Genomic DNA, 26736 nt, shown 5'->3' with positions numbered 1-26736 from the left:
GTTTCATTTGTAGTTGTTAAAACACAGCCTTAAATTATACAAACACGCATTTAAGTTTATAACTGATACCAAGTCGTAGGAACCATGATCTCTTTTGTAATAACAAATAAACAAACACAGTCTGGATCACTTCTGTGAGAAGTGTTTGTTTACTTTTTAATCATTTCAGTAGTTAGCACTACGCCGAGGAGCACTAGGTACAGCACTCCAAAACAAAAAGATAAATTGTACGCGTCCCAAGAACATCTGTAAAATGGTTCACAATGTATGGTTCATAATTAATAAAATGTAAGAGTTTCACGTATGTCAACTACATTTTGCTGAGCCCTTTATGGGAGCAAAGGAAATCAGCTGTTTATCACATTTAGTTAAAAGATGCAAATAAAAACGTTAGGAAAGAGATAACAATAACCTTTGAAAAGTTGATGAATAGTCGATCGATATTAACACATTAGGATTTCAGTAACGACGTAGACTGTGTCTTGTTCTTTCTAAACAGTAGATGAAACCGATTTCAAGCTCAGCATCGTTCCATAAACTGTCGCATACGGTCTAACGCATCAAAACGCCATGAGATACGTTCAACGGCTCTGACAATCCAAACAACCCAGCACAGTGAAGTTTCACAGCAGGCTATGAAAAATAACTCTCCAAGTAACCTACATAACAGCTAGAAAAACGGCCCATCGATGTTATATCCCATGTTGGAGTATGTTAGTAAATTTCTTTTCTCGTTTTCGTGAAGATAAACCTTAGTGTATTTGATACACTAAATCAGAATATTTCGACCGCTCGCGTCAGTTGTGCCTTTCTTTCACGAAGAATGAATGACCGCTCGACCACTCCGGCCGGCTGCTGTATAACAGTTATGCTTATCAACGAGTTTGTACAACTACAGCCACTGCCAATAACAATAACAACAGTAATAATAATAATGGTAAGACGCATAACTTATCCGACAAAAGAAAGAATTGTTTTTATAGAATTTTGTTGTTTTGTACATAATTAAGTACAGCATAGGACAATAACGAAATAATGTGTAAGCTTCCGCAACTCTCAGTTTCGCATTTTTGTGTAACTGGGAGTTTTCGTGTTTTTCCACTTTTTCGGGCAAATGTACAGGATTCGTAACAGATGTATTAGGTCACGAATTTACATCCAGACAAAAAATCACATTTTCTTACGCTGCACCCACACAACAACTAGTGGTAACTGTGCAATGCCCTTGTTAAATGTGCGCTTCTAGTAACGCTTATTTGATTTCGTCTCTCTCTTACTCAAGTAATCTGTTCTCGGAGACCCTAGTTCCTTTACGGGTAACTTTTCCTAATAATTTACTTTTACATTCCCAGAATGAGATTTCCACTCTGCAGCGGAGTGTGCGTTGATATGAAACTTCCTGGCAGATTAAAGCTGTGTGCCAGACCGAGGCTCGATCTCGGGACCTTTGCCTTTCACGGTCAAGTGCTCTACCGACTGAACTACTCAAGCACGACTCACGACGCGTGTTCATGCTTTACTTTTCTGTTAGCATTTAAAATAGATTCAACATAGTTCACGTTTACACTGGACACAAAAGCCGATTCCCGACAGTAAACGACCCAATACAAACACAAACTGCCGTTTGTGGAACTGATTAAACTCAAGTAGTGGTGTGTACATGGTAACTTGATTAGAATGCAGATGAGGCGCTGAGATCCATAGGGGCCTATGGCACACGGCCGTTGGTACCAAATTTAAGTGGATATCAGAGAAACCAATGATACAGCTTTTCGTAAAGTTTGGTATATACAGTGTGGGCCTACATCATAGATCACCATACCCACAGATTTCAGAAGGATGAATAAATGCTACACTATCACAATCGACAGCTTTACGCTCTTCTGATTCTCACATTCTCAAATGAATTACTGTATGACTGTATTCCTATGTTAATATTCTATAACTCATTCAGAAACCCACAAAATATTTTTACTGTCACTACAACTTTAACATAAACTTACGTCGGATCTAACTTTACTATATAATGAGTGAATTAGCGTACCTTAGGAGTGTGCTATCGTCTCACAGGATTTATGCCAAGCGAACGGGGATAAAAGTCTGCCGCAGTATGCCACTACCTGGTGGCACTGAAGTAAACTTCTAGGTGAGTGGCAATGGCTAGCTGCGCACATCATGAACCGTGTACTTTCTTTATCAAATCCGTATGTATTTGGCCGTAAGGCAATTACATCGCGCGAGCTGCGCATACGGGAAAGCTCCTTAAAACGTGCACACTTGATGGTGTGTCGCGACGCCGATGCCAAGTTTCACAGAATCTAAAGGAGAAGTAGCGCGGTAGATTTAAGTGCCGTATCTTTCAGATTGCTGCATCTATGTTAACGTTTATCAGCATTCAAAGAAAAATAACCAACAAATCTGCAAGGTACCGAAAGTTAGGGTGTTCGGGTGCTTTATGCTCTTACACAGCAGGCGCCACTGCACGTAACATCTAAATCTTAAGACCAAGTGGAAATTTTAACCAATGTCCTCCCGAATACAAGCACTATGTCTTAACGACTGAGCTTGCTCGCAGTTTGGCAGACCGTAATGACCATAGGATTGTCTGTCAGAAAGACGCAGAGGTGTTAATCGCTCATTCTAAAGTGTGATGTCTCGAATGTGCTTTAAACGAGAAAAATTTCAAGAAAATGTACTTGAATAAATAATATAAAATTGTCATAACTATATTTGAATTTTCCTGTATAAAATACAATGCAATTCGAGAATAAATAAAGCTATACTCAAATAAAACGCACCATCGTTTTTATTGAGTAATTTTCCGTCTGTTTCACACGACACATGCTCCCCTTTCCTTTTGAAGATTACAAGTTTCATCCAACATGCGGATTCCAGAATGGCTGCCATGTTGGTAACATAGGTACACAGATCCCCCCCCCCCTCCCCCTGCCATACTACTCGTCTTTAAATTCCTGTTTAGCCATCTACTTTTGTTTTAGAAGGGTGGTTTGACAGCTATAGAACACGCTGTACCTCGTTTTCCTAGTCATATAGTGGCATAAACCATACTTGGATCATCTGAATCATTTTGTCTGCTAGGGACATTTGTGAAAGTGCTTGAAGGCTAATAAAGGAATAGGAATAGACAATAATAGTCTTCTTTCTATCATGCCATATCTTCTCCAGTACCTTCAGGATCGCAGTGGCCGAGCGGTTCTGGGCGCTTCAGTCTGAAACCGCGCGACCGCTACGGTCGCAGGTTCGAATCCTGCCTCGGGCATGGATGTGTGTGATGTCCTTGGGTTATTTAGGTTTAAGTAGTTTTAAGTTCTAGGGGACTGATGACCTCAGATGTTAAGTCGCATAGTGCTCAGAGCCATTTGAACCATTTTTGAAGCCTTCAGGATAGCCTACAGCCTTGCACTATAGACTGTGAATTCGTTTGTCAGGCGATTCCTAAATATACATGTAGGCCGATTACAGTTCTTATTCGTCACTCCACACAACGTTTTTCCACTGTTCAATCATCCTATGTTTACGCTTGTAACACCAAGCGAGGCGTCGTTTGGCATTTACCGGCGTGAGCTTACGAGCAGCCGCTCGACCATGAAATATAAGTTTTCTCACCTCCCGCCTAACTGTCATAGTACTTGCGGTGGATCCTGATGCAGTTTGGAATTCCTGTCTGATGGTCTGTATAGATGTCTGCCTCCTTACACACTACGACCCTCTTCAACTGTCGGCGTTCTCTGTCAGTCAATAGACGAGGTCGGCCTGTACGCTTTTCTACTGTACGTGTTCCTTCACGTTCCCACTTCACTATTACATCGGAAACAGTGGACCTAGAGATGTTTAGGAATGTGGAAATGTCGCGTACAGACGTATGACAAAAGTGACACCCAATCACCTGACCGCGTTCGAAGTCCGTGAGTTCCACGAAGTGCCACATTCTGCTCTCACACGATGTCTAATGACTACTGAGGTCGCTGATATGAAGTACGTAGCAGTAGGTGGCAGCACGATGCACCTAATACGGAAAACGTATGTTTTTGGGAATGCCCAGATACTTTTGATCACATAGTGTACAATTTGTTTCAGAAATATTCAACTGACTTCACAAGGTTATATCTTCTACATGAACGAAGATAGAAACCTGAGGGTGGATTTTAATTTCTGCATAGAATTTAAAATTTGTATTTTCAAAAGAACTATCCCACATCACACGCATATCTCTTTTACTCCGCCATTTCACTTAAACTCTAAGTTTTTATGTTAACTTTTTACTGTTATAACTATTACTGGCTGTGTGTTCAAAGTTGCCTAAAGCCAAAATTTATATAAATAAAAATGTGAATGCTTTCTGGTCAAAAATCTTAAATTGGCGGAAGTTCTTCACTGACTGCTTTGAAATTTTCAAAGATTCATTCGAATACGGGTGTGTTTTTAGGTACCTACCGGATAGCCATCTATTGAATATATATGGAGGAAAGTTGATAGCATAAATCTCGAGTAGTTCTTGGCTGATTTGCTTATTAGTCTTGCACTAACATAGGCTATATATACTTTAGAATATATAAATATGTATATATAGAATATACATGAAGTGAAAACGTTGTTAGCAAAAAATTTCGAAAAGATTTTGACCGATTTACTTCTAACTTTCACACGATACTCCAATATGTGCAATAAACGTTTCGACTGATGTAGGATATAAACGTCGAAAAGTTCTTGGCTAATTTACCACAGATTTTTACGCGATACTCTAATACATGTTTGGATAGATACATGGTATATATTTTTAACTTGCAGTATATAATATACGAATTTTGAGCAGAATTGGGGGAGGAAATGCAAATAGAGAGGGGAAGGAGATGATCGAGTGGGGGAGGCAGAGGAAGAGAGGGACAGAAAGAGAGAGGGGAAGAAGGAGATAAGGACATGTATCGAATTCTCATACATATTTAGCAATTGCAAAGCATTTCCGGGTCCGATAGTAAATAAATAAAAAAATAACATGCACACACATAAACAATGGCGTACTCTTTACAATTACGTTTAAGAGCGAAGTATTCACTTACCTTTCACATATATCAACGTGCCTCCACCTGATGCAGGACAAACAGCCAGATGATTCCAGACGAAAGTTTGGAAGGTAGGAGACGAGGTAGTGGCAGAAGTGAGGCTGTGAGTCGTGCTTGGGTAGCTCAGTTGGTAGAGCACTTGCCTGCGAAAGGCAAAGGTCCCGAGTTCGAGTCTCGGTCCGGCACACAGTTTTAATCTGCCAGGAAGTTTCAGCCAAATGATAGTCAAACGCGTCTCATAGTTTTGCGAGTATCTCTGAAAATACTGTATTCGCTGCTACCGCTATTAAGTGCCACAGTTCACCCAATACTGTTAGAATGAGGGGGAGGGGGGCACAGTATTTCACAAACCTCCACAAAATAAATATCACTTGCCGTGAAATGAGGTAACATTCGAAGCCAATATTGCAGTGTGAGATCCTTACATCTCTTATGACCGCTCCATCAGTAAGACAACTCATTGTTTGAAATCCCATTAGATGCAAGTGACATATTGTGGCGCTCCAGTCCTTAAACGAACACGGGGGACGCCCTGTGTATTTCCCCTTACATAAACAAATAGTGTTACGAACTGCTGGGGCCATCGTCGAATGCTTTGGGCTGTAGGAGATGCAGTGCAGATCTCTCTTCCAGCCATCCAGATTTAGGCTTCACGTGATTTTCTTAAATCGCTCCAGGCAAATGCGGGGATAGTTCTTTTGAAACGGGCACGACTGATTTCTTTCCCCTACTTTCGTAATTCGAGCTTATGCACCGTCTCTAATGACGGCGTCGTCGACGGTAAGTTAAGCCACTTTTCCCTCCTTACTTTCTTCAACAGTAGTAACCGAAATGTGCCTGTTGTAACGGAGAAATCAGAATGCCTTTTGTTTCTCTATTATAGCCTTTACGACTCGACACACATTGCGCAATGAGCGAGCGCCCACATGAACCGAGGCCAATGCAAGCTTTTAGTTTCGATGCTTAAATTAAAATATACCTGAAACACCTATCTTCGTTTATGGAGAAGATACAATCTTGTGATATCGGACGGACCTCTTTGAAACACCTTTTCCGTGAAAAGGTTCTACACCTTTTCCGTGAAAAGGTATAGAAACCATTGGCAGTTGCTACCCTTCATAAAAAAGCGGTCAGCTCTTCCGGCAGACAAACCAACTAATCATCCCAATCTTTCTCGAGCGTTCACTTCATAAGAAAGTGTAGAGAGAAATGGGACACCACCTACAACACTGGAGGGCTATGTAGTGATCAGACGCCTTTTGTCACAATTTATTCTCATTTCGCTGATAATGATAAATTCCTAGCACTTGAATTGATCAGGTAACTCTCACGTCGAGCGGCACTAGAACTTCGAGGGAGGCAAAGGGTTTATCGATCTGTGGATGGCTCCGTTTGCAAGTGAACCCCGTTCGTTTTTATGACACGATGAAGCACCGAGTGCGCTAACTTCTTGATCTTTAGAAATAAGAAATGAGCCAGAGGAAGCGGGACAAAGTAAAGAGACCTGCCAATACCAACAGCCGGCTTGCTTCCTTGAGGGCGGTTTCCAACATTTATTTCTATACGGTCGTTGCCTAGCTTCTGATCCGCCTCAAATGCACAGTGTTCGAAACGTACGTCGAATACATATAACAGAATTAACTGACCTTTAGTTTCTTCCATTTGTGCACCTGGAAAAAGGCAAAGTATTTTAAAACAGTATGTGTTTCGGATTTTTTACTACTCAGACGTGGCCTGAATTAGCTGATATTTACTTTTTTATGGGCAATACATATTGAGCCTGGTGGCGAATGATAACAAAACGAAATATATCACTGTATCATACCATCAAGTTCACCTTCCTTCCATTCTTGTTGACGGGCATACCTGTGTGCGGACGACTGGCACGAGTGTTTGCGTGCCTTGTTGCGATGATGTCAGGTTCTTCGCTCAACTACTCACCGTGCTTTTGTTCACTGCAAGGTCTCCGTAGACATTTTTCACGTGCCCATGAATATCCGCGATGCTCCGGTTTTCCGCGAAAAGAAACTCAATGACAGCTCTCTGCATGGAACGCACCATCGTTACAGAAGACATGTTCAAGGCTACGTAAAGCGCCGCCAAATATCGGAACTTCACGAAGCTATAGGGGGTGAAACGGGAGCATTCTATGACTTCTCACAACAAAATCCTCATTTTTTCAGCTTAAAATGGACGAGAAAAAAATGTACTGCCTTACTTACACTACTACACTAATATCACAGGAGAATAAGAGCCAGCTGCACATGACACGAGTACAGCCGGTACTTTTATCTTGTTGTGGAACCTGAGCGACATGAGCAACAACTGAAGAAGTAATGTGCACCTTCGAGAGAAAGGTACTTCGAAAAATCTATAACTTATCTACAATACCATGGAAGGTAAATTGGAACAAAGAACGAAGGAAGATCTGTACGAGTGGTTTGGAATGTCGTAAATGGGGAAGAGCAAAAGAGGCTGAAGTGGTATGGTCGTATCCTTGGAGTAGATGGATCCCTCCCAAACCGAGTCCTCCATTATGAACCTGCTGGAATACGCCCAAGGGGACGTCAAAGGACGCGATGGAAGTATCGTATCAACAAACCTTAAACAAGTGGAGCCGACAACGGTGGAAGATGAAGCGGGACACCGGCAACGGCGAGATACCATCTGCAGTAGATATCTGCTTTGTTGTGACCCACTGACTTCCTGTTTTACTGTGCTTTTTGTTATGTATTATTTTCTAATGTTTTTGTGTGCCTTTTGCTTTTGTAGTTTGGTTATTTCGTTTGTTTCTCTGCTGTAGTTCTTAAAGGCCCGTTAATGTAATAAATGGTGATAATGGTGGAAAACAGCTATTCCTGACATCATTAACATCGCAAAGGGATGACGCCTTTGTTGAATTCAGAGTTATTTCAGAAAGCTTACTGCTCGACTGGACACGTATGGACGTCCCTCTACCAGCTAGAGGTTCAAATTACATAAAAAACAAGCGAAAACTGGAATTAGTGTGAGAAGAATACGAGTCTTATATAATAAGCAGTGTGCTATCTGACTTACTTTTTATTTAATTATGTAGTCTAATAGAAAATCTACGTTTTATCGGTACTAATCACACGCGAATGACGCCGGCAGTTCCTGCATTGTTGCACTGTGCCATCATTTCCACAGATCTTTCGTTCAATTGTAGCTCGCAAGCATTGCATCACCTCAGTCGTAGCTAGCTACCATAGGACATTGTTAAGGAACAGAGAATGAAAGGTTCTTTGACCGCACTGCTCTCCAGCTACTTTTTTGTGCGTGAACCATTCAGGTTTGTTGTTTTGGACGAAAATTTAGTTGTACTGAAGATTATTTTTAAGATGACGCGTTCAGACGCTGCACGGTGAGTTCTTTGAGGAATTCATTTTTTAATGTACTAAAAATTACAACACTTGGTATTTATCCCCAAGCTAGTGAGATTTACGGAATTTTTAAGGATGACGCACTAAGCGTATAAATCGTTTTATGGTGGGTTAGGACGTTCAATTCAGACACAGTTTTCACGATTACATACAAAACAGGCTACTATGATTGAGAAACTGTCGGTGATGGGTGATGCTGTGAACAGAGGCAACGTACACTTGACGGCAAATAGAACAAAGTGAGCGAAACTCTTACAAGTCGGTTATAATAAAAAATGGAGAGTTCCTACAGCGAGAAAGGTGAGAAACTGGTACTGAGGTACGACAACAGTCTTAGCAATAGAGTCAATCATGACATTATGTGAACGAATGTATGTACTTGGAAGCATATCAAGGAAAATTTTATAATTAGTTATACGTCGTTCTGATATTATTTTTCTTCTTTATTTTGCGTTTATGTGGGAACTTACTTTACGGACAGTTACCGTACGTGCGAAATGTTTGGAATATATAATTACAAGATAACAAAAATGAGAAACAAAAATAAACGGTATTACACAAATGTCTCTGAGAAGCGTTTGTCAAACAAAAAGAAGAACTAATTCAAGTTTCACTTTGCACAGTTTGGACCACGACAACGTTTCACCTACATAGGACGCCGAGTAAACACTCATCTTCTACCTCCTCCTCTCTTCTCCTCTCCGCGGATAACAACTGACCCCTTGTTTCGTCCTCAAATCAAAGGACTGTATCACTTTGCAATAGCCTTTTGATTAGATTTCGCTATTGGCCTCCAGTAGAAGACTTAACATCGTCCACAAATGCCTCCTTTCGCTTAATATTCTCTGTGCACAGAATATCAGGCGACCTTCTCAAGCATCATAAGCGGATTAAGAAAAGAGGTTTATGTTTGGTTCGAAGTTTCGACAAAAATCAAAAACATTTCATTCCCTGCATTTTGTCTAGATGCGCGCTGCATCGGTTAAGACACTGGAAGTCGGAAGCAGTGGAAATAGAATTCCCGTCTAGACATCTTGATATAGGTTTCCCATAGTTTTCCTTAATTACTTCAGGTAAATGCCGGGCTGGTTCATTCATTAAGGCCAGAGAGAATTCATTTCCCCATACTTGTCTAAAGAGAGCTTCTACTGCGCTATTAATGGTGGCTGTCGTATTAACACTAAAGTCTAACGTTCCTATTCCCTTTTCATTTAAACAACAGTTTATCCTATACGTTTTACAGTTAGGCGTGTATTTTGTAATAATGCTCTATGCAAGGACAATGTTCCAGTAGTAAATAGTTTCGACATTATCCTACTTGAAATCACCTATCAGAGGTATCGCAGGAGGACAAACGCCAAGACGAAGAGCTTGATTAGGATGTTTGGCGGGTTTCCACACTAATTTAGCAGACCGGTGATCAAAGCTATGAGTTCTGCCTCTCTACCGTTTTATATACTTTCGTTAGCGCAACAGATACTTATGGATAAGTTACACATTTCACAAAGGGCCTTTATATAACACATTTCTATCGTTGTAATTACTTCAGACTTAACACATAGTAAGCTACTAAAGAGAAGAGAAAAGTATCACTACGGAACTGCATTTACAGCTTCACCAGTTTGTACAAGTTTTTAGAAACGCACTAAGTACAAAAACTTGTCTCAGACGGCAAGAACTGAACTAGGAAACGTTTATCACCATTTGGTGTAGGCCGTAGTCTTTAATACTTTTAATGAATGGGGATAAAATCAATAAAATTTTATCTTATGTGTCGAATATCTACAGAGATAAACAGATAAAAATGCAAAATTGCCTTAAGTTACTACAGGGAATTTACTGTAGAGAATAACAGCCAATCAAGGAGTTTCGCGTAACCTTTCCTGAAATGGTGTGTCAGAGATCAGGATCAATCACGTAAGACGTCTTTAAGTAAAAGCATTTACGTCTGGAAATATAATGCGTCGAATAATTTCCGAAAGGAAATTCTCGTAGATTGAATGCCGCGTCGACGGAAATCGAGTAAGTCCAATGGGATGGGGCGCCGAAGGAACCGCAGAAGGCTCTTGTGCCGTCTCTCCGCCAACCTTTCGATCTCTTTCCAGTACTGACCCAGATGTCTATGGAATGATTCCGTCAGCGTTGTTTTAACGACACATTTATTGTTGCCCTAATACCTCTGTTACCGTTTTAAGATTTATCATCAGTTAACAATAAATCAGCATCACTGAAGCGTACAGACTTCGATACAAATACCTCTGTAAGGTGTACCTGTTTCTTCGTCATGAAGGAAAATCTGTTAGTGTTGATATTTGCATGCTAAAACGATTATTGAAAATTATTCTATAAGATTATTCATCAAAATTACTCAGTATTGTGACAGCTGAATATGCTGGCATTGGCTATCAGAGACAAAGGCTACGTGTCTTTAACAGCAATGACATCGTGAAATTTTCATTGTTGCAAGACATTGAATAGTATTTGCTTTAAAAAGGGAAGGAAAGGACACTATCTCAAAACGGGAGGCCTTCTAGGTAACACGATAACTGTGGCATGGAGTAGCGAGACAAAAAAAGCATGCATTCCTGCAGAGGTATTAGTTTGTCTCTATACCCCACCGTTCTTTTCAAGAAAATCCATATAGTAGGGCTGGCACTAAATGCTGGTTTGAAATGAACTGCGCTGTTTTGCGAAATATTGTAGTAAGTCATAAGAGACGGTCGCAAATTACTTTCGTGCATATGTCGGTATAAACTCATAACTTTCTAGATAATTTATTGTGTGTGTGTGTGTGTGTGTGTGTCAATTCCTAAGGGACCAAACTGCTCAGGTCGTCTGTCTCTAGACTTACACACTACTTAAACTAACGAATGCGGCCACTCCACGCGGCAGATAATTTAGGATATCCACTTAATAACAGGGCCAAGTACTTAAACACGTATTGCACGCAATATATGCAGAAAATATTCGCTTCATGCTGTAAGATTCCATGGACGTGCTCTTTCATTCTTCAACTCAAAAAGCGACGTAAGGTTATGAAAACTTTATTTGCCTCAGTCTCTTTCATTTCCTCTTTGTGTTCTCTTTACATCAGTCACCATTAATCGGCATGTCATTTGTTTCGGTAGTATCAATATAGTAATTCAAGGTCAGCGCTATATTTAATACTTTAATGAAGGTTCCTCTTACGAATTAATTCCTGTTTTCTTTAGTGATATAAAGTTACGCTTGTATTGTTGAGAGTGAAGAACGACTCACTGCATTCCGCTGTATGACGTGTTTCACGTAATTTTACTTCACTATGAATCATACAAGGGTAAAATTTTATACTAACAAAGCGTTCTTTAGTCTTGTCGTGTTAGTAACATTTAAACATTTTTCCTCTAATGATCTGTTACTTGCATTTCCATTGAAATGAGTGTGGAGGGCTATCAGCCGCCATGTTGCTGCTCTTCAGCCTTTGAATAAAAGAATTACAAGTCCTCGAAAATACTATGATAGCAATAAAGACAGTGATGTGAACGTGATGCGTTGTTGATGATATGTTTGATCTTGCAACTCTGCTGTCGACTCCTGGTATATTTTCCAGTTGAGGAATTTGGATGCAGTTTGGACTGAGAGAAATTGATACGAGAAAAACGTCGGATGAGTTATGGGAAGGGTTAAAAGACGGGATGTAGCTGGTAGGTTTGTAGTTGCGCTGGGATGGGGTAAGTTAGAGCTTTCATGTGAAATGCAAGATATAATCAAAGTTGTAGTTGCTAAAATGATGTGCTTTCAAGAACGATTTCATCGTTTGGAAGCGGAAGGCAGTATAAAAGAATGAGACACAGTGCGGAAGTATAGGAAGGTGGGACGTAATGACAGAAGTGCTGCAGCAGGTGGGCTTAAACACGGTCCACTCACATTAATGACCACCGCCTATGTTCGATGTCAACGTGCGATAACCACTCATAGACGCATGTGGCAACACCAGCAGTGGAGGGTATATAAAGCATGTCGGAGAGGGGGGGGGGGGGAGGGAGCGAGGGGACGCAGAAACAGTGCAGTCGTTGCCGTAATACAAAAACTGATCGATTTATCTAATGTCCAAAAGAGCATAATCATTGGCTTTCGGGTCAAGGGTGGAAGCATTTCCGATTAGGCTAAGTTTGAAAACTGGTTGCGTGCCGCCGCGGTTGCAATATACCATGCATGGTAAACCTGCGCCGTGGCATCTGTGGTGCACCAAGGGCCACAGATGACAGGGACGAACGGTGGCTGCCGAGACGTATATAGGTGAATAGACTTGCACATGTTGAGCGATGACCGCCCAATAAACCAAAGGGGTATCAACAGTGGCTCCACAACAATCGTTCACTGGACGTTGCTGCGTATGGGCCTCCGCAACAGGTTCCTGCTTCATGCACTCATAATGATTGCTGTTCATCGGCGGCAAAGGCTGGAATTTCCACGCCAATACTGTGACTAGACATCCACTGAGTGACGACAGGCTGCCTTTCCAGATGAATCACGTTTTATGCTCCATCGGCGTAAAACGTCTGAAAGAAAACACATGACAACAATCGTCGGAAGGGTCTAGGCCGGAGGAGGGTGCGTTGTGGTCTGAGGAATCTCTTCGTGGGATTCCCTGGGTGATGTCTTTCTGGAACCGACACTGGATCAACGCAAGTATGTATCTATTCTTGACGATCATGTCCACCCGCACGCGCCGTCTGTTTCTGATCGGCACGATGGTCTCTACCAGCAGGACAATGCAAGTGTCACATAGCTCGTAGTTTACGTGCGTGGTTCGAAGAGCACCAGGATGAGTTTAGTGTACGCCCTTGGCCATCAACGTCCGCGGATTTAAGCCCAATCGATAATCCATGGGACCACCTCGATGAATTGTTCGCGCCATAGGTCCACAGCAGAGACACCTAACGCAGCTGGCTACGGCACTGGAGACGGCATGACTCCACATCCCCGTCGGTAGCATTCAGATCCTCATTGCCCTTCTTCCTGCTGTCTCACAGAGGTCTGCGCTGCAAAAGGTGGTTATTCAGGCGTTTGTCAGGTGGTCACATTAATTTGACCAGAACAGGGGGGTGTTGGATTTCTACACTGAAGTGACAAAGAAAGTGGTATGGGTATGCATATTCAAATACAGAGATATGTAAACAGGCAATATACGGCGCTGCGTTCGGCGATGCCTATGTAAGACAACAAGTGTCTAGTACAGTCGTTGGATCGGTTACTGCTGCTACAAAGGAAGGTTATTAAGATTTAACTGAGTTTGAGCGTGGTGTTATAGTCGAGGCACGAGCGATGGGACACAGCCTCTCCAAGATAGCGATGAAGTGGGGACTTTCCCGTACGAGCATTTCACGAGAGTACCGTGAATATCTGGATTCCTGTAAAACATCAAATCTCCGACATCGAATCGGCCGCAAAAAGATCCTGCAAGAACGGAACCAACGACGACTGAAGAGAATCGTTCAACGTGACAGATGTGCAACCCTTCCGCAGATTGCTGCAGATTTCAATGCTGAACCATCTACAAGTGTCAGCGAGCGAACCTTCCAACGAAAGGTAATCGATATGGGCTTTCGGAGCCGAAAGCCCACTCGTATACCCTTGATGACTGCACGACCCAAAGATTTACGCCTCGCCTGGGCCCGTCAGTGCCGACATTGGTCTGTAGATGACTGGAAACATGTTGCCTGGTCGGATGAGTCTCGTCTCAAATTGTATCGAGCGGGTGTACGTGTATGGAGACAACCTCACGAATCCATGGGCCCTGTATATCAGCGGGTGACTGTTCAAGCTCTTGGAGACTCTGTAATGATGTGGGGCGTGCACAGTTGGAGTGATATGTGACCCCTTATACGTCTAGATACAACTCTGACAGGTGACACGTACGTAAGCATCCTGTCTGATCACTTGCATATGACTAACAATACTGATGGATGTGTCACTGTGTCTGTTGAAGGGGCGTAGGGAAATGTGATGGACTGTAAAGATTTATAGATAAGTGGAGTTGGTAAAGGAAAGAGATAGGCTGTGTTTATCGTTGTAAAGAGAGTGGAAACTGTTATTGGAGCCTTGATGAAGAAAACGATTTGGGGACAACGACTGTGTCAGCATAGAGTTCTGGAGAACAGGAAGGGTTTTAAAATTGACTTGTGACAATATATGGAGTTCGCACATGTGTAGGGAAGATGACTACATGTTGGTATAGGTGTAGGAGGAGCCATGAATTGGAGATAATTAGGAAGGAAATAGGATTTTGGTCTTTGGGTTTACCGGATGTATTGTATTTGCGGTGATCTTCATAGAGTTTGTGGAAACGTGTTTTTCTATCACCTGATGGAGGATGTGTGAAGGACAGAGTGAGATACCGTTATACACGTGAGATAAGTTCACTTCGACTTTTAACACCTATTAGAGACTAAATACACATACACGAATAAAAAATGAATATTTGTGTTAATTGTTAATATTTTCTTTTATAGGAGCAAGTACGAGCTCTGCACATTCTGTACCAGAAACCGAACTCAAGAACGTACTCATTTATCTGTTTCAGAAGGAGCGTATGGCCTAGGACCTTGGTATCTCCAAGATGTCGGGCCTATGCATATTGTTGCTGATTGTCGTGATACTGGTCGAAGGATCCGTGGCCAGGAACCGACTCAATAGCCGATTCGGCAAGAGAGAGGAATTTATATGGAAAGCAGGTTAGTGCAACTATTTCTTAATATATTCATTATTGTTTCGGTGTGTATAAACAAAGCCTCTACTAGTAACCCTGAAGAAAATGCTTATAGAGTCTCTTCCAATGTGACGCTGTTTTGTTGTTGAAAAATTTCTGTATTGAATGCAAGATTCAATCTAGTATTTATCAAGTTTCCCTATAAGAGAATGGTTTATTTATTTACTGATCTCTTTCTTTGTCGTAAGTTCGAATAATTCGATGGTATGAGATCGGAATTACAATGGGTACAAGAAATTTTCATTACTGGTACAGTGATCCTATAAGTGATACACATTTAGAAAAAATGGTTAGGCGCACAGTGATTCGGAAGCAGTATCAGTACCATATAGCCACGAAACAGAGTAAGAAAAGGTCAAAGAAAGTCAATATTTTTTAAAACCGAATGTGTTCCAAAATTCATTAGCAAACTTGCGTCAACGATGAAGCTAGCCAGATATTACAACTTGTCTTGAAAACGTATGTAGTGTACCTTGGCCGTCCTACCAGTCATATATGAAATTCCCTAAAAAGTTATTAGAAGCACAGCGTAGTTCATTTCGCCATAAGTACAGAGTTTTACCTAGAGTCATTTTTTCTATTAATATTCCGCCGTCAGTTCTTCAAACATCTTTCCTTATTCATGCCTTTACGGCTGTTGAGTGGCGAAAACGCAACCAGTGTTTTCTCAATGAAAAAGTCCCTTAAAACAAGAATTATAGTTTCATCCTAAGTTTTACTGCAATGAGTTTCGACACCAGTGTCTTCGAAAAACATCCTAGTGGATTACTTTCATCCACTAATTAACTTGGTGCGTGACTAAAATTTTACATTGTTCCTTGGTTGTTGTCAAACAAAACTTCTTTCTAGAGTTAGTCGAAGGTTTGTCTGATATTTCTCCACACTGTCAGTGTTATTTCTTTCATTTCTTGCTGAAAAATCTCTCCTCGAGGAATATCCTCATCATTTCAAGCTGCCTATGTTGCTGCATGTTATTACACGGTGAATGAACTATAATTTTTATTTGACCCAGAGATTCATTCTGTTTTCTCTAGCTTGAAATTGGTGCTGTGGATGTGAGAAAGCAAGTTATTCCCGACTATTTGCCGTCGAAACACAATAATTCAGATGCATTTATAACCATCACAGCAACATTTCAGTATCACCTTATAAATAATTCCCATATACACAGATGACCAAAAGCATTATGACCGCTTGCCTAATAGTTTGTCTGTCGGATCGTGCCCGATAGCGACCTAGATGGGTTCCATAGGATTTACATCTGGTACACTGTAATGCTCCTCAAACCACTGTAGCACGGTTCTTGCTTCGAGACACAGACAGTTATCCTGCTGAAAGAATACATCGCCGTCGGGGAAGACGTGAAGCGTGAAGGGATGCATGTTGTTCGCAGCTGTCAGCGTGTCTTCAATTACTACCACAGGTCCCATACAAGTGCAGGAGAATGTCTTCCATGGCATAATACTGCTTCTACCAGCCTGCGTCCGTGGCGAGATGCACGTTTCGAGCCGCCGTTCAGCTCGATGTCGGCGTTTTTGGAGACGGCGAGCGACCTAGAGTAGTAAAATTGTGATTGACTCGAAGAGCCGACACGTTTGCATAGATTAACCGTCGGACCCCAATGGTCCTGGGCCCAGTGGGTCAACATGTGAACACGTAGGGGTGGTCTGCTGCGAAGCTCTATGTTCAACAATGTACGATGAACGGTGTGCTCCAAAACACATGTGAGTGCACCAGCATTGTGCTCTTTCGGTAGAGATGCCACTGATCACCATTTATTCTACTTTACTGAACAGGCAAGCCTCCGAACCTCACGGTCTGTGAAGAGCCGTAGACGTCCAACCATTTAGCGGCTAGTGCTAGCTTCACTGCCCTTCTACCTCTTTCCGTAGATGCCCGAGACAGTAGCACGTGACCATTCGACCAGCTTCGTTGTTTTCGAGATACTCGTTCACACGCTGTGAATAATAATAATCTGCCCCTTGTCATAATCGCTTATCTCAATCGGTTGTAGGCAATATCTTCGCTAGGGCGATCCCCCGTCCGTGTCTGGTCCGCTTTCATAATTTTGTTACCGCTTCACGTGCCCGCAACACCACCAGGCGGCATCAAATAATGTCATAATCTCTTGGCTTATCTGTGTATGTGACTACTGTCACACACATCAAAAAAATTTTGCATCACCCCGGTTCCCAGAAGTCCTGGCGATAGACGTTGACTGTGGATGTTGTACCACAGACAAAGTCCATTTGACTGTTCAGAGGTGTCACTAAACCCGCCCAAGTGTCATCACTTCTGTCTCTAAGCTGATCGTAGGTTGTGTTCCAAAAATGAACAGCATAGAGACAGAAGTGATGACACTTTCTGCGTATCCTGACCATCATTTTGCAGGACAATGCTCAAGCACGTACAGTGCAAGCTGTTACCGATGTGCTTGACTTATGGGGCTATACCACCTACTGCACTTCCCTGACTTAAACCCTCGTGAGTGCAATACGATTTCTAAACTGAAGGAAACACGTTAAGCATTCGCTTCAGAACTGCTACAAATTCATCGGACAATAGACCGCGACGCTCTAACTGTCAACACAATTGGCACTGCTAAGAGTATCCTACGACTTCCACATCGCTGGCAAAAGGTTACACACAATGCTGGTGACTACTTTGAAGGTCAGCAGAAGTTTGAGACGTATATCTATTTTGTACGCGCTGTAAATAAATAGTTGCCATTATTAAAATTCCAACCCTCGTACGATGTGTTCTACAAATACTGCGTCGGCGACTTGTCGTCCTACTGGCACAGTTAACGTGAACTTACTTAAATTGTCTTGGTACGTCAGTATGTATCTTTTATCTGTGCTTGATAAATTTAGGGGCCTCAGATGTCCACTGAAGATTTTTCGAATATACTTCCTGCCATATATGTTCTTTCCAACGGCATTTTCGTCATTGCCTGTGTAAACTTATTCTTGTAAGATGACGGACACTTACGTATCTATTCTTCTATATTGTGTTTCATTCCTTTCCATTGCTTATACTGCCTTACCCTCTCCATCATTCTATGCATGCCCTGGTGCCATCACTTGGTTATCATGCATTTCTTTTAGTATTCATTGCTCTTCCTCAGGACTAAACTCGCTTTCTCTAACATATACGTTTGCATCTACTGCTATCTCCTCATCACTTTCTATTTCAGCAGTCACTTAATATCCTTCCTGCTGATTCCTGTTAGTATAGATATGCTCACTGCGCCATGTTCTGCTAAGAGTGCCTGCATTGGTATTCAGCCTACTTGGCTTGTAGATTACTTCATAGTCATATTCTTCAAGTCTGAATCTTCACTTCAGGAGTCTTGAAATTATATTCTTTACACTGAATATCCATGTTAATGGCTTATAGTCTGCTATCACTGTAAAACGTCGTCCCTATATGTACGGTCAGAATTGCTTTACTGCAAATTCTATAGTCAGCAATTCTTTCTCTTTGGTATTATAATTTAATTCAACCTTGTATGTAATGGGCAAGCCTACGCCAACTTCCTTGCCTTGGAACACAACCGCGCCTAATGGTGCACTGTCACCATAAAAGGCTTTGTAAAATCTGGATATTTGAATAGTGATGGATTAACAAACTTCTCCTTTAATTCCTCGAAAGCATAGTTTTAACTTTCATCTCACTCATATTTTACACCTTTCGTTAGCAATTCATGGCGTGGCTTCGCAGTTTTGCTTAACTTCGCATTGAATTTTCAGTAGAACCCTATTAGCCTAGAAACGATTTCAATTCCTCTGTTGCTCTTGGCTGTGGAAAGAACTTCACCTCATCCGCCCTTATCATTTCTGGTGAGATTCCCTTGTCCACAATACAATGGCCTAAGAAGATTACTTCTTTCCTTAAGAATGCACACGTATCCGGTTGCAGCTATAACTTATGCTCCCACTACCTATCAAAAAGTAAATGAAGCTTCTCACTGTGTCCTGCAGGTTCCTTCCATAACACCCTATGTCGCATAGGTACGCGAGACATTTTATTCCTTGCGGACCTCTCAAAGTTGTGTTACAGACCCATGGGAAATCGTTTGTATTTATAGTGCTTTGAACTGAACGCCGTCTTCTCACTGTCCTTCTCGTCCATCGATATTTGGTACTATCCTCTAGAAAGATCAAGCCTCGAGAAGTACTTTGTTTACCTTAGTTGGACCAAAATATCTGCGAGATTTGGTAGCAGAAATGCATTGCTTACAGCAATGTCATTTAATTATCAGTAGTCCATTGTGATACTCCACTTCTGTTTGCCACTTTCGACAATTATGTTATCTTTCTTCATCTGTCTTCTCTGCTTTTTCAAAACCTCTTCCTGTGCTCTGGGTATTCTGTACAGTTTAACATCGTTTTCCATGTATGTTCCGTTGCTAACAGGATTCTGTCTATCACTTTGGACGTATGTGACATTTTTTGACCTGGCAGATGGAATAAATCTACGTACTTTGTGTAGAATTTTACTAATATATTCTATTCTTCGGCATTTAAATGATCCCCTCTCAAATGTTTTCACAAAACGCTACCACAACTTGCCGTTTTTCCTACATCTTCCTCACCACTTGTTGCTGCACACACCTTTGGTAGTTGTGCTAATTCTTTCATCTCTAACCAGACGTTCTTCAATTATACTCTGACATCTAACAAATTTTTGCACTTACTACACACTCACCAGTTTGCATTTTCACTAACGATTCCAGAACATACACTCCTTGAACAGTTTGCTGTATCGGGATAACAACTTCCCTTTCGTTGTCTCATGGTATTTCACAATACACTTTCAACCACAATATCTTTTCCTCAGGAAGCTCGATTTGCCTTTGGGACTCCTTATCGGCCTAAAACCGGCGGGGTCAGGGATTTTCTCTGCCTCAAGATGACTGGGTGTTGTGTGTCTTTCATCATCATTTCATCCTCATTCACTCGCAAGTCGCCGTAGTGGCTATAAAGAACTTGTGGAGTGGCGGCCGAACCGCCCCGCGAGGGGTCTCCCGGCCACCAATGCCATACGCTCATTATTATTATTATAGGAGAAATCAATTGTGAACTGATTTGACGTCATATCACTAACCCCTCCTCCCGACTTGTTTCTCTTACACTTACTTGCTATATGTCCTCATGATAACCACGAAAAACATCTTAGCTCTTTACTTTCCCTAGGTGAGTGCATCGTTTCGTCTGCGCACTCAGTCCTTGTTTGCGGAGCTTTTCCTCCTTCTGTCATTGACTATAAAGCAGTTTCTTACTGTAATACTAATTCCAGCGCTGCGGATCATCCAATTTCGTTAGCACGACATCTGATTATCGTTTGTATTCGATGGTTACTCAGCCGTTGCATAAAACATGCTCTTCCTGAAGTTCCTCCAAAGTCTCTCTGCATTAAGTCAATTTTATTTGCTCATTATGAGATTGATACATCGTGGTCTTAGCTTGTTTGAAATATCTTGCAAGCACGATAGTCTGTCGTTAGCTTACTAGTGTAATTCACTTCAAAAACATATTTCATATTTTTCCATTTACTCATCCTCTTGCATACTTGCAGCCTCGATATTTCCTCCCTCTTTAAGAAATGTAAACAAGATTCCTTGTTCCTCTGACTTCAATAACTGAAATGCGGAAACTACATTCTCAATAAATTCCTTTAGGGGCCCCATGTTACCATCAAAAGCTTTCCTTATAATTTATAATGCTTCTTTAGCACCTATTCTACTGTTTGCCGGTAGATTTACTTCACTAGGGATGCGCACTTTAAAATTTAAAAGACTTAAAACTAACAGTTTTGGAATCACAATTGTTATTGTAACGCCATGCTAAAACGTACCGGTTTCTCCCCCATTGCTCTGTGACGAGACGTCAGCGCGGCATCCACCATGTGGCTGTTACTCAGTGAGGCTGGACGCCTTCGACTTGCATATCACAACACGGTTTTGTGCCTGCTCTCTGCTGCTCACTTGGGCTAGCGGCCATTGCGGCCACTACTGGATCCTCTGTGTCGGAATCACGGACCTATGGCTGGTCAGGCACCCTTGGGCATCATGGTTTTGCATCATGCTGTCATTGCTATACGTTGCCCTGCACCATTCTGGGACTCAGTTCCGTACTCTGCTGTCGTGAGGCGAATTTCTACTTGGCTGACTTGACCTGACTAAGTTCTTAAAATTCCATTAGGGTAAACCTACGTAACTACGTGATAATAAGCACAATAGATGAATAAGTGAAACAAATATTCAGTCTACAAATTTTATACACACATCAGAGAAAGTTTTGCATCGCCCTGGTTCCCGGAACTCCTGGAGATAGACGTTCACTTTGGATATTGTATCACAGACACAATCCCTTTGACTGTTCACAGATGTTTCTAAATCGGCCCTAGGATGTAAACAACCATACATTAGCAGTGCCTATTAGACGGAGGGGGTGAAAACAGCCGATCAGATTCATTCATTCCACCAGGAAGGAGGTAGATGGCTCGTGTTCTCTGTAGTTCACCCATGCCTAGACGGTCAATACCGCGGTTAGATCGCGTCCGCATTGTTACTTTGTACCAGGAAGAGCTCTCAACAAGGAAAGTGTCCAGGCATCTCGGAGTGAACCAAAGTGATGTTGTTCGCACATGGAGGAGATACAGAGAGAGACAGGAACTGTCGATGACATGCCTCGCTCAGGCCGCCCAAGGGCTACTACTGTAGAGGATTACCGTTACCTACGGATTATTTCTGGGAAAAACCCTCACAGCAACGCCACCGTGTTGAATAATCTTTAGGTGCAGCCACAGGACGTCACGTTACGACTAAAACTGTGCGCAACAGGCTGCATGGTGCGCAACTTCACTTCCGACGGCCATGGCGAGGTCCATCTTTGCAACAACGACACCATGCAGCGCGGTACAGATGGGCCCAACAACATGCCGAATGGACCGCTCGGGACTGACACCACGTTCTCTTCACCGATAAGTGTCGCATATGCTTTCAACCAGACAATCGTCGGAGACGTGTCTGGAGGCAACCCAGTCAAGCTGAACGCCTTAGACGCACTGTTCAGTGAGTGCAGCAAGGTCGAGGTTCCCTTCTGGTTTGGGGTGGCATTATGTGGGGCCCCCGTACGCCGCTGGTGGTCATGGAAGGGGCCGTAACGGGTGTACGATATGTGAATGCCATCCTCCAACCGATAGGGCAACTATGTCGACAGCATATTGGCGAGGCACTCGTCTTCATGGACGACAATTCGCGCCCCCATCTTGCACATCTTGTGAATGCCTTCCTTCAGGATAACGACATCGTTCGACTAGAGTGGCCAGCATGTTATCCAGACATGAACCCTATCGTTCATGTCTGGGATGGACTGAAAAGGGCTGTTGTGGACGACGTGACCCACCAACCACTCTGGGGGATCTACGCCGAATCGCCGGTGAGGAGTGGGACAGTCTGGACCAACAGTACCTTGATGAACTTGTGGACAGTATGCCACGACGAATACAGGCGTGCATAAACGCAAAAGGACGTTCTACTAGGTATTAGAGGTACCGGTGTGTACAGAAATCTGAACCGACACCTCTGAAGGTCTCGCTGTATGGTGGTACAACATGGAACGTGTGGTTTTCACGAGCAATAAAAAGAGCGAAAATAATGTTTATGTTGATCTGTATTCCACTTTTCTGTACTGGTTCCGGAACTCTCGGAACCGAGGTAATTCAAAACTTTTGTTGCTGTGTGTATTTTACGTGTAAGAGACCAATACATTGTTCTACTAACCCATGATAAAGAACATTTAAGAAGTTGGAAACTGTTGAAGTTAAAAAAATGTAGTGAACAAAGTAACTATGCTACCTAATTTCGATATAGCATACCTAATTCTGTGACACTACATACTTCAAGACAATGTGCTTAATTCCGTGATAATTTTCTGTTAAAGCTCGCTTAACACACTGTTCAGTCATTATTAGCATCAATGTCACTGTCGGAAGCATTTGCACAAATATTACACATAAATAGCACATCATAAATTGAATGGATGGACTGACAACTTGCGTGGAACCATTGCAGAGAAAAACAACACTGAATCCAAGCATTCTTATTCTTTCTACTGCGGTAGTAGTCTTTACAAGTGGCACGGATGTCATCATTTCTTTTGTTCTTTGATTTCTGTTTTCCCTTAGACGCTAATCTCACTACGGTACAAGAGTTAGTGGATTATTCAGTTAATATTCAGGTCGAACTCTATTTCCTGTTTTCGTATTTCCTGTAATTGTATAAACTAACTTATCTTCCACTTCATTCGTAAGGACAAACGGTCTACCCGTTTTCACAACGGTCACATTGTCTTTGTCACCATCACTGCCGACTAAATTGTCTTTTAAAATACTCCATGAAATTCAGAAATGTTTAGCAGGAAGGTCATCAGCTGCAAAGGATTTATTCTCTTGTTCACGTAACCTATTTTTGGCCTCCTCTTCTTCTTCGCATATATATTTAGAGATGGAGGCCATATTCCTTAAATGCGCGCAAACCTCATGGGCTGTTGCTGTTTTCCTAAGCGAATGATTCAGTAATATGGCATTTATATCCAACCATGATGAGTAAGATTATAAGTATATTCCATCGGTAATACAAATGCATATAAGTGTCTGACTAATTACTTGAACAACTTACTTTAATGAAACTGTATTAAGGACCAACGCATCAAACGACGTGCTTCTCTCTATACAATAACTAGTAAAGTACCTGTTCTATGAAACTTCAGGAGAACTTCCGGGTGTCTGTACCATGATGGTACGATATTTCGGCGTAGAGTCTTCTGGCCATCTTCGGCTGAGTACTGACGACCAACACACTAAGTTTTCCTATTTAAGATCCCTCCAGCATATGCGTGGTGTCATAGTTGGCACTGCGCATGTGTTGCTTGAGTACATGCCCTCCCGCTGTAAATCAGTACGCTACTCTACACTCCCTTTGTGGTGAAGGCTCACCTCTTTGATATCAGAACGATTGTCTTCGCATGGTAAGATTGCAAGAACACGCTGATTACGCAGAGCATGAAGCTTTTCTGTAATGGAATCCTTTGCAGAATTTAACTGGAAACTACTATCTTGATTCACAAGGTTTCAGGCAGCCGTATTTCCACTGATTCACTGATGATCGAGCTCCAAAAGTTTGACGCATAGGCCACAACCTTTGTTTCATTATATTTCATCGAATGACCAGTGGAAATACAGTGTTCAGCGATTTCGGACTTATTTGCTTGGAGTAGGCGAATATGCCGCCAAAGTTCTATAATGCGATCCTGCACTATGTAAGATTTGCAGCATTCACACGGAATTCATTAGAAACTAGCTTTGCGCTACTCTAAGTCGTCTTGAACAGATCCAAAAAGCACTAGTATTTTGGAAGGAGGTCGAAATATTACTTTAACATTGTCTTCTAAATATTACGCCTATTTTAGCTGAAACATTTCCAATATGTGGTAGACAAGCAGTCGTTTTGAAGGCTTCACCTCGTCCTTGTTGTGTCTTTTGCACGTCTATAGAGCTCTCTGTACTTGTCGAAAGAATACCTGTCGTTCAAGAATGCAGTCTGTAGGTGTCCCAGTTCCGTTTTCAGGCTATTCATCTCATATGTGAGATACTATGGGCTCGGTGGATCCAGGTCCTTAGAACGCCCATTCTTTGTGCACGATGGTGGTAATTAGTAGATTGTAAATAAAAATCAGTATGCTACGCCTTTGAAACACCGACTGCCCATTTGTACCATTGCTCTTATGTCGCACTAAGACGTCAAAAAACGGCAAGCAAACATCTTTCTCCACCTTGATGGAACTCTCGCAGACTGTCTGAACCATGAGGCCAAATAATAAAGGTGTCATCAAAGTATTTCCAAAATACTGTTGGTTTTAAAATAGCTAAGGCTAGTGCTCGCTCCTCACATTCTTCCATAAAAAGATTAGCCACCACGGGAGACGAGGGTCTCCCCATGGTAACACCATCAGATTGTTCCATTGTTCCAAAAAACTCGTTGTTGATCTTACCGTGCGAAGACAATCGTTTTGCTATCGAAGAGGAGAGCTTTCACCACGGGGGGCACGCAGAGCAACGCACTGAGTTACAGAAGAAGCGCATGCACTCACGCAACGAATGCGCAATGTCAATTAGGACACCACGCATGTGCTGACTTGATCTTAAATAGGGGAGCTCAGTATATTGCTCGTCCGTATTCACTGAAGATGACCAGAATACTCTGCGCCGAAATATCGTAAAAGGAAGTTACAGACATCCGACAGTTCTCCCGAAATTTTATAGAACAATCTATACGCCGGGAAAGCCCTAAATTTCACAATAAAGTACCTTTTCCTCGCAAAGCGTTCATTCACGACCATAGTGTCTCTCCTATCTCAAGACATTCCCGCCATTTGTTCAGGACGGTCGGAATTGTATGTAGAAGCTCCCTCTTACTTAAGAACAAAGAAAGTAATTTCCATCATGAAATGAAGATTTTTTACGGAGGTAGGGAGGTTTACCCTGTAACAAAAGATAAGACTTGGAACAAGTACGGAAATGACAAACAGTATGACTTTTTTATTCTCTTGACTTTATTCAGAAAATATTATTAACGTCTGATATACTTTTTCCAAAGGAACCCACGAAGAGAGCAAGTCTTTACACAGAGACAGTGACTATCTAGCACTGTTCCGTCAACTTGAAATGTAATTTTCGTTACTAAATGAGCCCACACACACAATACGAAGTGCAAAAGTCACCAGCTAAATGACTAGGATTCCATCAGCTGCGCTGCAACTACCGCAGATGACTCATCTTCGTCCTGCCTAGCTGCCCTCTTCGCTGCCTCTTCTGATACCTCTACCAACTTCATAGACAGACTGCAATAGACCTATCGGAGCGTACTCCTTCCGAGTTTTGTTTAGTTTTCCCCGACACCCCTGCCAGCCCCTGACATGCCATGTTGTCGAAAGGCCCTAACCATCTCACTGGATCTTATTGTGCACTATTCTTCGGAGGCTGAGTGAAGGGAGGGAGCCGTTTGTAGTTAAATCATGTCTTAGGCTTGCTATGCGCTTTTCTTTGTGCATAGGTTCCCCTTCCAAAGACTTGCTCCCTTTATCCCCTTCTTACCCTCCACCCTTTTCTGCAATATATCATTCTTGTTTTCAAAGCTTATAATGTTCTTGCTATATGCGGTCGTTGCTACCCTGGCGCCTTTGGTCAGTATTTTCCCAATATGTTTATGAGCCTCTGGCACTTTATGTAATCGTCCTCCAAGGTCTGGCTGTTGTCACGCACAGGAGACGGTATTTCCTGTCTCGTAACTTTCCCTTTGTTATTTCTCGAACTAATAAGAATTGGCTGTTTTCCATGGGTATTAAAACACCATGAGATCAACTGCTTTCTTGGATGGCGGGTACTGTTATTTCTACAAATATCGACTATTCAGAATCGCTGCTGTTTACTCACACAT

The 26736-nt window shown here is 42.1% G+C and overlaps 1 protein-coding gene across 1 annotated transcript in view; it reads left to right on the top strand.

Annotated features, from left to right (window-relative positions):
• The window catches only part of LOC124721953 (thrombospondin type-1 domain-containing protein 7A-like), a 1225854-nt gene that overhangs the window by 203532 nt on the left and 995586 nt on the right, over positions 1 to 26736 (top strand). The window contains exon 2 of the mRNA XM_047247119.1: positions 15048 to 15198. Coding sequence (XP_047103075.1) covers positions 15084 to 15198 — 115 coding nt within the window. The 5' untranslated portion in view covers positions 15048 to 15083. The remainder of the gene's footprint in view (positions 1 to 15047; positions 15199 to 26736) is intronic.

This window comes from Schistocerca piceifrons, chromosome X, assembly GCF_021461385.2.
Source record: "Schistocerca piceifrons isolate TAMUIC-IGC-003096 chromosome X, iqSchPice1.1, whole genome shotgun sequence".
In the NCBI taxonomy this organism is placed as follows: domain Eukaryota; kingdom Metazoa; phylum Arthropoda; class Insecta; order Orthoptera; family Acrididae; genus Schistocerca; species Schistocerca piceifrons.
This window is presented reverse-complemented; position numbering and strand designations above follow the sequence as displayed.